General features: G+C 42.2%; 1 protein-coding gene across 1 annotated transcript in view; it reads left to right on the top strand.

Moving 5' to 3' along the window:
* Positions 1-12,669, top strand: part of LHX1 (LIM homeobox 1) — a 74,780-nt gene that overhangs the window by 28,584 nt on the left and 33,527 nt on the right. The window contains exon 4 of the mRNA XM_087883444.1: positions 8,710-8,987. Coding sequence (XP_087739570.1) covers positions 8,710-8,987 — 278 coding nt within the window. The remainder of the gene's footprint in view (positions 1-8,709; positions 8,988-12,669) is intronic.

Here is a 12,669-nt window from a genome sequence, read left to right as displayed (position 1 = left end):
GCTCCATGCGAGCCCTGCACTTACCTGCATCCAAAACGGGCCGTGTGGGGACTCCTGGGAGGGGCAGGGTGGGGTGGGTGGGGCGGGGCCAGCCAGGAGTGGGATTTGGGGGTTCTCCGAACTGCACAGAATCTTAGCTAGAGGTTCTCCCGAACTCCTGCGAACCCCAAGCAGCCCAACCCTGGTTGTAAGTCCAGGATTCCTTGTACCCAGGGATGGGATATGTACACAGTTCTTGACTTATGACCAAAACTGAGCCAGAGGCGGTATTCAGCCGGTTTGGACCAATTTGGGCAAACTGGTAGCGGAAATTTTGAGTAGTTTGGACAACCGGCAAATCACACCACCGTCTGGCCCCGCCAACCCTGCCCCACCCTGCCCTATATATCTTGCCTTCGCCACACTGAGCCCCAAATTTCTGTTGCTAATGGTTAAGTGAGTTTTGCCCCATTTTATGACCTTTCTTACCACCGTTGCTAAGCGAATCACTGCAGTAATTGAATTAGCAATACGGTTGTTAAGTGAATCTAGCTTGCCCGTTGACTTTGCTTGTCAGAAGGTTACAAAAGAGGATCACGTGACTATGGGGCACTGCAACCGTCTTAAATACGAGTCAGATGCCAAGCAATGGTCATTAAGTGTGAAAAACTGTCATGAGTCACATTTTTCAGTACCGTTGTAACTTTGAGCGGTCACTAAAGGACCTAAAGGACTAAAGTAAGCCGAGGACTGCCTGTATTTATTAATTTTTTAAAATCCCGCTTTCATTCCTTTTTAAGTAACTCAAGGCAGCAAACACACCTAATTTCCCCCCTCCTATTTTCCTTACAACAATAATCCTGTGAGGTAGGTTGGGCGGAGAGAAAATGACTGGTTCAAAGACACCCAGCCGACATTCATGGACTAGAACTTACAGTCTCCTGGTGATTGGCCAACAGTCATCCATCCGGGTTTCCTGCAGAAGGCAGGACTAGAATTCCCCATTTCCTGGTGATTGGCCCAAAGTTACCCAGCCAGTTTTCATGCCTAAAGCAGGACTTGAACTCACCATCTCCTAGTGACTGGCCCAAAGTCATCTATCTGGGTTTCACAGAGAAGGCGAGACTAGAATTTCCTGTCTCCTGGCTTCTATATGGTGCCTTCACCACTAGACCAAACCGCCTCACCAAATAATTATCTTCCACATCATCTTTGAAAATTATCTTTCAAATAACTATCTATGTTACAAATACAAAGAGCATTATTCGAATAGAAGACTCCCAAATCAAGATTTTGCTAATCCATTAACAAGACCAGGAGACAGTTAATAAATTTGCAAGCTTGATAGAGCAGTAAAATTTGGTCGTGCATCTGACAGAGCTTGAAAACGGTGATGCCCAACCTTGGCAATTTTACTTTGTATGGACTTCAACTCCCAGAATTCCCCAGCCAGCATTCTGGCAGGGGAATTCTGGGAGTTGAAGTCCGCATGTCATAAAATTGCCAAGGTTGGAAATCACTGCTTTAGATAATCAAAGGCCTTAAGATTTAAGAGTCTACGTTTATTCTTTATTTGGGGCACAAGAGGTGAATATCTAGAATTGACTCCTACTTCCTGCTTAACCTCTCCTGATTGCTGGAAAACCTCCCTAATAAATCACACCTAATTCTACCCACCATTTCTTTACCTTAGCTGCAAGTGCATTTGGTTTTTTCCAGGCATTTGAATTTCTTTGATGTTTAATTTTTTTTAAAGCAAGGACTTCATTTTCAATTCTTTTACATTGCTGTGATGCTCATATACAGTATCTCATTTTATTCCTGCTCTCTTTGACATGCTGTGTCTTTTTCACCAACGATGGGGATATTTTTTTTAAATTCTATTTTTATTCTTTTTTTTTTAAAGTAAAGTGCAGATTTTAAAATATTGCGTGCTGCCCTGATGGGGAAACAAATATTTTTGAAAGCGAGGATGGGTGGGAAACAGCAATATGAAATGTTGAAATAAATAAATAACTGAGACGAGGGATCACACATGAAACTCCTATTTATTACCATCAAGAGAAGACATATTAAATTATGTTTAATTTTTATATATAATAGAGTCGGAAAAAACTGGACAGGGGGAACCTTTGCCTTTTATATATTATGTTAAATTATTATGTATTTTTTTTTATCAAGAAAAGACCCTTTACATGATAATATTAAATTCCAAATCTAGAATTTCCTAAGCTCACAATAGCTACAATTACTATTGTGGTGCATTTATTCTTCACACTTATAACCTCTTTCTCTCTCTTTTTTTTCCCCCTCCCTCACCCACCTTAAGAGCTCAGGATGGCTTATCTGGGATATTCCATTTTATTCTGACAGTGAACCTATAACATAGATCAAGCAGTGATTTTAAAGCTCAGAAAGTGATTTGAACCCTTCTCTCTTTAATCCCGGAGCAGATGATTTAGACTTTTCGGTAGCTTCCTTGTTCTTTATCCTAGAATCTCGAGAGCAAAGCCGTACCAAAAAAAGAAAAGCTTTAAGATGTGATATTTTCATACCAGAGATTTATTTTAGGGGACTGGAAGAGTTTAAATACCTTCCACCCCCAAATTCCTTTCCTGGTTTCTGGAAAGCTTTCTTCATTTCTTTTGTATAATTTAAGGATAAATTTAAGGATACATCCTTACGTCAAGGATAAAATGAGGATAAATTTGTGGATACGTTAAGGATGAATGAAGGATAAATTGTGAGTGTGGTTTTGTGACGATCGCAGCCCAAATTGGGAACCCCTGTCAAACTATCACACATTCCTGATGGGCTGATCAGTAAATCCACATGTTCCCCCCAAATTTATCACCCTTTATCGCTTATCACCCTTCACACTTACACCGTTATCACTCGATTCGAACGGATACCAGCAGTAATAGTAACAACATTATCCTAATAACAACGACACCAATATCAACAACAATTCTCTCCGGCATGGGGATCAGGAACCTGTGAGATATGATTAATTATTGTCGATGGTGTATCCTCAACTGCCTTTTTTTCCTTTTCTTCTTGTGGGTGTGCATTTTTTTTTTCATGTTAATTTTGTATGAATTTAGGGAATGTCTTAAACTGGAATCCCTCGCGCAGAGTCCTGTAAATTGGATAACATAAACAAACAAACGATATTATTATATCATTATAATAGTCCATTCTGCACTATTATGGTTGTCTATTGATCTATTTTACTTATTAATTACATTTATACGCAGCCCATCTCGCTATCAATCTTACAATATGAAAAAAAAAACAACGATATTATTATTATACCATTGTTGTTTTTTCATATTGTAAGATTGATAGCGAGATGGGGCAGCATATAAATGTAATTAATAAGTAAAATAGATCAAAAGACAATCATATTAGTGCAGAATATTTAGGGTTGCCAGGTGTCCACTATTTGAGCGGACAGTCCGCTTTTTTCACATTATGTTCACTATTTTTTTTCACAAAATAGTGGACATTTTTTTTATTCAAAAGCTTGATGATGAAATGGTACGTCATCTAAAGCTGTACAGTCTAAGAGAATAAGGATAGGAGAATCGTGTTTTGTCTTTTTTTTTTCATAAGTTAGAATGAGACAAAGATCGAATATCCATTGAACTCGATTCTCCGAAAAAATTAATGATGAGATTAAAATAAAAATATATTATAAAATTATGTACGGTTCACATTTTTAAAATGTATTGTAGCTTGTGTCGACTGACCTAAAATGGCGTGTTAAAATGTTTGTAAGAAAATATATAATTTAATTGTAAATTTTTTTATTTATTTTTTTTACTACTTAACTCACCCCACCCCACCCCACCCCACCCCGCTTGTCCGCTATTTTTTGGAAGCAGACCTGGCAACCCTAAATATAATTAATAAATAAAATCAACAAATAATAATAATAATGGGGAATTTAGAGCTGGGCCGTGCTTAGAAAAGAGCTTAGCAGGCCTTAAAAGTTAGAAACACTCTTTGCATGCTTAATTCTATAGGCATTCATTTGGAATAAAATGTGTCTGAATCGGAGAGAGACGCTTCAATGTATGTATGTATGTATGTATGTATGTATGTATGTATGTATGTATGTATAGATATTTCATTTTGTCTTCTAGGCTGGGCTTTTGTTCATTCCCTTCTTCATCTCAATCGTTTCTCAATCTTCTGCAAAGCTGCACCCTTTCCTTCTTGTCGTTCCTGGGTTGTTTTTTTTCCTCCCCCATCTCTCCTTTCTCTGCTTTTCTCTTTGTGGTTGCCCCTTTCTTTGGCTTCCTTCTATGCATCACAGTTAGGAAAGAAAACTATTTTGTTATTTAGGAATGGAGAGGGGTGGGTGGGTGTCTGGATTGAAGAAAAGGCTGTAAGCTTTCTTGCGGATGAGAATCAAAGCTTCAGTGGCCCGGAAAGATTGACTGAATGTCAGACAAATATTTGAAGTGATGGGGTGGTGTTGCTTGCAGAGTCTGATTTCAGCTGGCTTGTTTGTTTCTTTTACTTTGCTGGTGGGGTGTGAGTGTGTGTTTGTGTGTTAAGAAAGTCACACCAGACAAAGCAGATCACAGGGGTCGGGGAGATGTGTAACTCGCTATCCACACTCGGTTGTAAACTTACGGGGCGGAGCAAGCCGTGAGGTGTCTATGGGTCCCTTCCTTTTGGAAAAAGCGACACCGGGGGGACCGAAAATTGGATCTCCATTTTTAAATGCCAAGGAGATCAGAGAAGGCAGACGGGACGTGTGGATTTTGCTGGAAAGCTGTTTGGGGGGGGGGAGCCAAGTGTTGGGCGACGGGCGGTGAAGAAATTCACAGGCCAGGCCGATGTTTGGCCTGGCAGACTTAACACGGAGGTGCCTGGGTCAGTTTTGACACCCACGTGTCAGTGTGTACCCGTGTAAAGTGTGAAGGCTTGTGGGGAGGGAGAGGAAGAAGAAGGTGGGCGACTTGGGAACAATTTTCACTCCCGTGTGAGAAATTTTTAACACAGTCCTTCTTCTCTTCAGTTAAAGAAAAAAACAGAGTGAAAAACAAGCGATAAGTTTAGGAAAGGAGGGATTTCTTCATATGAAATCTAAGACGTGGTCTGGCAGAGATCGTATTTTATTAATTAATTATATTTAATATTTTTCCCCCCTGCCTTTATGATTTTATAAATAACTCAAGCTGGCGAACATGACTAATATTTCTTCTTTCTCCTGGTTTCCTTACAGCAACCCTGTGAATTGGGTTGGATTGTGAAAGAGGGACTGGCCCAAAGTCACCCAGTCAGTTTCATGATTAAGGCAGGACTAGAATTCACCATCTCCTGGTGATTAGCCTAAAGTCACCCAACCAGCTTTCATGGTTAGTTGAGGCTAGAACTCACTGTCTCCTGGTGATTGGCCCAAAGTCATCCAGTCAGTTTCATGCCCAAGGACTAGAATTCACCATCTCCTGGTGATTAGCCTAAAGTCACCCAACCAGCTTTCATGGTTTTCTTGTTTCATCAGGCTGGCCTGACCTAAGTCTTTCCCCTTTTTAAATGGAAATTTTAAATTTGGTTTTAAAGTATTGGGTTTTTAAATTTGTTCAGCCAAATTACTTAATTTGTTTTATTCTATTTTAAATTTTGTATTTATATTGTTTTATTCTATGGCTGTTCACCGCCCTGAGTCCTTCGGGAGCAGGGCGGTATACAAATTCAATAAAACAAATTCAATAAAACAAACAAACAAATGGTTAGTTGAGGCTAGAACTCACTGTCTCCTGGTAATTGCCCAAAGTCATCCAGTCAGTTTCATGCCTAAGGACTAGAATTCACCATCTCCTGGTGATTAGTCTAAAGTCACCCAACCAGCTTTCATGGTTAGTTGAGGCTAGAACTCACTGTCTCCTGGTGATTGGCCCAAAGTCATCCAGTCAGCTTTCATGCCTAAAGCAGGATTAGAACTCCTAGTCTCCTAGTTTTTAGCCTGGTGCTTTAATCACTAGATCAAACTGGCTCTCTAAATAATCATGTGCTATTAAATATCATTGGCCTCCAGGAAAAATACTTAAAATACATATTTAAGGCAGAAATTCTCTTTACATTTACCTGAGGGAAAATCTCAGGGGAATATTTGATGGGATGTTTAGCATGGAAATCTATAGGATCTTCCCATATAGCCGTGATGGCAAACCTATGGCACGGGTGCCACAGGTGGCACGCGGAGCCATGTTGCCTGGCACGCCAGCTCAGCTCCGGCACGCATGTGCGCACCGGCCAACTGATTTTCGGGCCCTCTGGGTCCACCAGAAGTAGGGAAACAGGCTGTTTCCTGCGTCCGGAGGGCCTGGGGGAGGGGTGTGGAAGGCCCGTTTTTCTTTCTCATTCTAGATCCTCCAGATCCTCTCTATGCATCTGGGGAGGGCGAAAACAGCCTTCCCCACCCCCACGGAGACCCGAAACAGCCCGTTTTCCAACTCCCCAGATGCATAGAGAGGATCTGGAGCCAGGTGAGAAAGAAAAACGGGCCTACTGGGCTATCGCATGCCAGGAGCGGGGGGGACGGGGGGGCCCGTGTACATGCGCGGGGCACATAGAATTATGGGTGTGGGCATGCGCACGCATGAAACTTCCCCGCCCCCCGCCCCTTCCTGGCACACGATGGCAAAAAGGTTAGCCATCACTGCCATATAGCATCTTGTGTGGCTAGCTTGAAAAAAAATCATGTGGTATTGCCATTCTCAAAAGCTGCTTCACATCCAAGCCTGCTGGTCATCTCCAAAGTCCACTGGAGTTGGGTGGCCCATAAATTTAAGTAAAATCAAAAACAAAATTCAAATAATAAAATAAAACCTTGGTCTGAGGGGTCCTTGGTGCTCTCTGAGCTTGGTTGTTTTCTTGCAGACGTTTCATTACCCGTCTAGGTAATGCCATCAGTGCTGATGGCCACAGAATTTCTGTCACTAAGCAAGGCGGTTGTTAAGTAAGTTGCTCCACTGCTTTTAGCCAGCGGAGATCAGGGAGAGGCAGAACATTAGTTTTTCACGATCTACCAAGTTTAATAAGGGATCCGGTGGCTCAGTGGCTAAGACGCTGAGCTTGTTGATCAAAAGGTCGGCAGTTCAGCGGTTCGAATCCCTAGTGCCGCATAATGGGGTGAGGTCCCGTGACTTGTCCCAGCTTCTGCCAACCTAGCAGGTCGAAAGCACGTAAAAAATATAAATAGAAAAATAGGGACCCCCTTTGATGGGAAGATAATAGCATTCCATGGGCCTTTGGCGTTTAGTCATGCTGGCCATATGACCATGAAGACGTCTTCGGACAACGCTGGCTCTTTGGCTTTGAAACAGAGATGAGCACCACCTCCTAGAGTCAGGAACGACTAGCACATATATGCGAGGGGAACTTTTACCTTTACCATGTTTAATGTTACTAGAGATCTACCAACCACTGCGAAATACAGCTGTGAGGATTTCAGAGTGAAGATGGACGATTCTTCTCAATAGTTTAGCTCAGCTGTTTATTAAGGTGGAGCCTCCAGTCCAATGTACTGATCCCAAAACGCTGCCTTGATTCTCTGTTCACACACTCTGTCCTCATTCAAGCTTTCTTCTGCTTATTTTAAGATGGGGTGTCTCTCTGAACGCATTGCTCTGAAATAACTTGGGATCAGAAACTCTTGGTGAATGATTTGCACCATTTCTAATTGCTGCCTCTGTAGTTTTTGATTGTGAGAGTTGCAATATCCGGGCTGGTCATCATGCGTGTAGACTTTTAGCCATTTTGTTAAGACAGAATGCTGCTTGGAGGTATACCATAGATCAGGGGTGTCAAACGTGATTTCATTGAGGGCCGTATCAGGGTTGTGTTTGACCCCTGGGGGCGGACAGGGGGCATGGCCAGATCGGCATCACTTGTGTGGGGGCGCCTGTGGCGGCCCGAGCGCTCTGCCAGCAAAAATGGAGCTCGGGAGGGCCATGCGCGGCCCTCCCGAGCTCCGTTTTTGCTGGCAGAGGCACCACGGGCCGGTCCTTCACTGTTCCCAGGGCAGCCCTGCGGGTCAGATCTAAGCACCCCACAGCCCTTGAGTTTTACACCCGTACCTGTCATAGATGGTTAGCTACCTTAGATGTTGAATTATAATATCTATCCTATTGCGACTCTCCGGTGCCAATTTATGGTGATTTTTATCGTGGTTTTACCTAGCTTTAATTTTTTATCTCATATATTGTACTATCTACATATTACACAGGCACACATACATACTGTGTGTTTGTGTATTTGTGTGTGTGTGTGTGTGTGTGTGTGTGTGTGTGCGCGCGCGCGCGCTGATGCCAGTGGTGAAATGCTCCGAAGTCTGCTACCAGTTCCCTGCACGCACAGGTGCATCGCAGGCGCTACCGCACAGCGCTGAAAAGGGAGGCTTTTTGGGGGAGGGGGGGAAACAGCTGTGCTGCGCAGTCTAGATTTGCTAGAAAGCAGGATTTCCTGCTTTCTAGCAAATCTAAATTGTGCGGCACAGCTGATCATCGGAAATACCAGTTTGTCCGAACCGGTAGCATTTATTACTACCAGTTCGGGCGAACCGGTCCATACCAGTAGCATTTTACCCCTGGCTGATGCTCTACATAAACTTATATTTGTGTTTGATTAGTGTTGCATATCAATGATTGCAGGACCCCTGTAACACAATCTCTATCCCCTTTTTATGTACACCTCTGCTTCTTCCTCTTGCAGCTACAACTGGTAGCGACCCCAGCCTGTCCCCGGATTCGCAGGACCCCAGTCAGGATGACGCCAAGGACTTGGAAAGCGCCAATATCTCCGACAAGGAGGTGGGCAGTAATGAGAACGACGACCAAAACCTGGGGGCCAAACGGAGAGGTCCCCGCACCACCATCAAAGCCAAGCAACTGGAGACCCTCAAAGCAGCCTTTGCCGCCACTCCCAAACCCACCCGGCACATCCGTGAGCAGCTGGCACAGGAGACCGGCCTTAACATGCGCGTCATCCAGGTATGAACGTTTGAAGAGTAGGGGGGGGGGGAATGGCGGGACGGCGGGAGTTCTATGGGGAAGCCAAAATCTCCAGATCTTTTGAAGTTGGCTCAAGATTGGACAGCCTGGATTCAGATTTGGGGCTTCTGACAGCATGGAATATATTCAGATCTTCATCCATTGACTGAATTGATTGTTTGGAAATCTACTTTGAGAGTAGATGTGTCTCAGTGGCGCAGTAGTTAGAGTGCAGTACTGCAGGCTACTTCTGCTGACTGCCGGCTGACTGCAATTTGGCAGTTCGAATCCCACCAGGCTCAAGGTTGACTCAGCCTTCCATCCTTCCGAGGTTGATCAAATGAGAACCCAAATTGTCAGGGGCAATATGCTGACTCTGTAAACCGCTTAGACAGGGCTATAAAGCACTGTAAAGCAATATATAAATTTAAATGCTATTGCTACTTTTTGGGTTGCTTTTTAAAATTTCTCACGCCCTCTTCTTAGGGTCAAAGCAGAATGAACTTTTTTAAAAAATCATTACGACTGTCTTTAGAAAAAAGAGTTTCGTAGCAGCATCAACGCACTTAGAATTGTATCTGGTTTTATTAATTCCTTTGCAAAAGATTCTCAGACTTTTAAGGATTTTTTTTTTTCCAGCGGGAAGATACTGGACTAAGTCTAAGGGAGATCTAGGTTCAGTCCATTTCCTGCAATGATTTATTTGATTGTGATCACCAGAGGGCATGGATTTATTGGGCTTTATTTGGGGATTTTATTTTTGTTAAGATGCTCCAAGAGACCGTGAGTGAGTTGAGAATGATACGATTTGTAAGCAAACATACGTGGAGGGCACCTTGTTGGAGAAGCTTCCTTCATGAGGTTTAGATCAGTTGGAAAGAAGAACGAATTATCCTATTTAAGTTTTAAACTATGTGCATAGTCCTTAAAAGCAGAATTACAGAGATGGAAGGGATCTTAGAGGTCTTCTAGTCCAGCTCCCTGCTCAAGCCATTTCTGGACAAATGGCTGTCCGATCTCTTCTTAAAAGCCTCCAGTGTTGGAGCACCCCCAACTTCTGAAGGCAAACTGTTCCACTGATTAATTGTTCTCATTGTCAGGAAATTTCTCCTTAATTTTTGTTTGGAAGAAGTCTTCAATCTAAAAAATGGCTGATCAGTGAAGCTTTTCATAGTCACAAAATGGTCTGGAGATATTAAGAAACTATAGCCCCATCCCATAATAATTTATAGACCCAAGTCATTTTGTTCATTAATTCAAATTTTGTTCTATTTTCCCTTATCTCACACCACCAATTTATTTGGCATATAATTTCTTTGATAGTAAACAGCATGAGGGGATATGTTCAAATGCAGGACAATGGGGCATATTTTTTCAGTCATTTCTATAGTTGAATATTCCTTCCAAAATTTTAAGAAAACAAATTGATTTGATTTAATGCTAGGTGAATTTTGTGTAAATTACTATCTCTCCCCTCAAACACCACCTCACAATGTTGTCGTTGTAGGGGGAAATAGTAGGTATGTATACTACCTTGAGCTTACTTACCCAAAATAAAGGCTACCATTTTTTTAAAAAATCAAATAAGTAATTTATGGCAGATAGGGATTCGTTTAATTCTCCATTCTGATAAGACAATGGGATTTCTTTTAAAATCGCTCTTAGCAAACCACAAGCCAATACTATCTCATAACTTAAGTTAGTTCCTAATCAAAGGAATTATTAAATTGGACACAGGCAATACTTTGTGCCTTATTTATTTATTCAATTTATATGTTGCTCATTTGAGTAACTGGCTTAAAACAAAATAAAAATGACAATGTAAAACATTAAAAGAATAACTTGATACATTAAAATTAACAAAGATAGCTAGCAAATACACAAGGAACAAATATACAATGGGGTGGAGGAATAATGCTTGCCTAGCTGCTACTACTTACTTACTCACTCGCTTACCGTACTTGCTTACTTAAATGCTCCTACAGTAATTGTTGCAAATTTTAATTTAAGCTTGCATATTCAAAATGGAAACAAAAATATCTGTGCTAAGGGAATATGAATGAAAAGTTTAATGAAAAGAAGGACTAGGGGAGACATGATAGCAGTGTTCCAATATCTCAGGGGCTGCCACAAAGAAGAGGGAGTCAAGCTATTCTCCAAAGCATCAGAAGGCAGGACAAGAAGCAATGGATGGAAACTAACCAAGGAGAGAAGCAACTTAGAACTAAGGAGAAATTCTCTGACAGTTAGAACAATTAATCAGTGGAACAATTTGCCTCCAGAAGTTGTAGGTGCTCCATCACTGGCAGTTTTTAAGATGATGTTGGACAACCATTTGTCTGAAATAGTATAGAGTTTCCTGCCTGAGAATTTCCATTGCTAAGCAAGGCAGCTGTTAAGTGAGTCACGCCTGATTTTACAACCTTTCCCCCCCATAGTTGTTAAATGAATCATTGCAGTTGTTAAATGAATCATATGGTTGTTTAGCCTATCCAGCTTTCCCCACTGATTTTTCTTGTTGGAAACCAACTGGGAATACATGCTGATTACCAAATTTTGATCACAGGATTGTGGGAATGTTGCAACAGTCATAAGTGTGAGGAACATTTTTAGTACATATAGTCCTTGACTTACGACCACAATGGAGCTCAAAATTTTCAAAGGAAATGGCCTTAAACATGGATATGAAGAAAGTCAATATGTTCTCTTTAAGGTAGTGGGCTAGAAAGTGGGAGACCGTGAGTTCAAATCCTGCCATGGCCATGCTGGGTGACTTGGCCAATCACCATGAGAGGGAGAGTTGGCCAATCACTAGGAGATGGAGAGTTCTAGTCCTGCCTTAGCCATAAAAGCTAACAGGATGACTTTGGGCCAATCACTAGGAGATGGAGAGTTCTAGTCCCGCCTTAGCCATAAAAGCTAACAGGATGACTTTGGGCCAATCACTAGGAGATGGAGAGTTCTAGTCCCGCCTTAGCCATGAAAGGCAATTGGATGACTTTGGGCCAATCACTAGGAGATGGAGAGTTCTAGTCCTGCCTTAGCCATGAAAGCCAGCTGGGTGACTTTGGACCAGTCTCTCTCTCTCTCTCTCTCTCTCTCAGCCCAACCCAACTTAGAGGGTTGTTGTGAGGAAAAATAGGAAGAGGGAGGAATATTAGGTGTGTTTGCTTCCTTAAGTTAAAATTACAAAGATGGAATATAAATAAAATTAAATTAAAATGCAAGGGTTGCATAAATCTGGATTTATGATTTCCAGACATGTTGCTTCCTGTAAAGCTTCCAGAGAACTTAGATTGCAGTTTCCATCAATCCCAGCCCCATTGGGATGATGGGAGCTGTTGTAGTCCAAAATGTCAGGGAGAGGGCATTAGGCTGGAGAAGATATGGACAAAACTTGAACTAAATTCATTTTGATTCCCCCCACCACCTCAAATTCCATATTCCAGCAGCAAACACCTCTGGGTGAACATTAGCTGTGCCTCCCCGGCTCTTAAATTGGCTTTAATAATTATGATTGTAACCTAGGGGGATACAACGGCGTGGAAAACATCTGTTGGAGATCCTCCAAGTGGGAGCAGATGCTTTGAAGCAGAAGGTGTCTGCTCGGCTCAATATGGGAATCTGATTTGGATCAGGTAGCAAGTGATGGGAACTTCGCTGAACCTGGAAAGCAGCCACC

The sequence above is a fragment of the Pantherophis guttatus genome, chromosome 1, assembly GCF_059756535.1.
Source record: "Pantherophis guttatus breed Tessera chromosome 1, ASM5975653v1, whole genome shotgun sequence".
Lineage (NCBI taxonomy): Eukaryota > Metazoa > Chordata > Lepidosauria > Squamata > Colubridae > Pantherophis > Pantherophis guttatus.
Note: the sequence above shows the minus strand (reverse complement) of the source record. Positions and strands in the feature narration are given on the sequence as shown.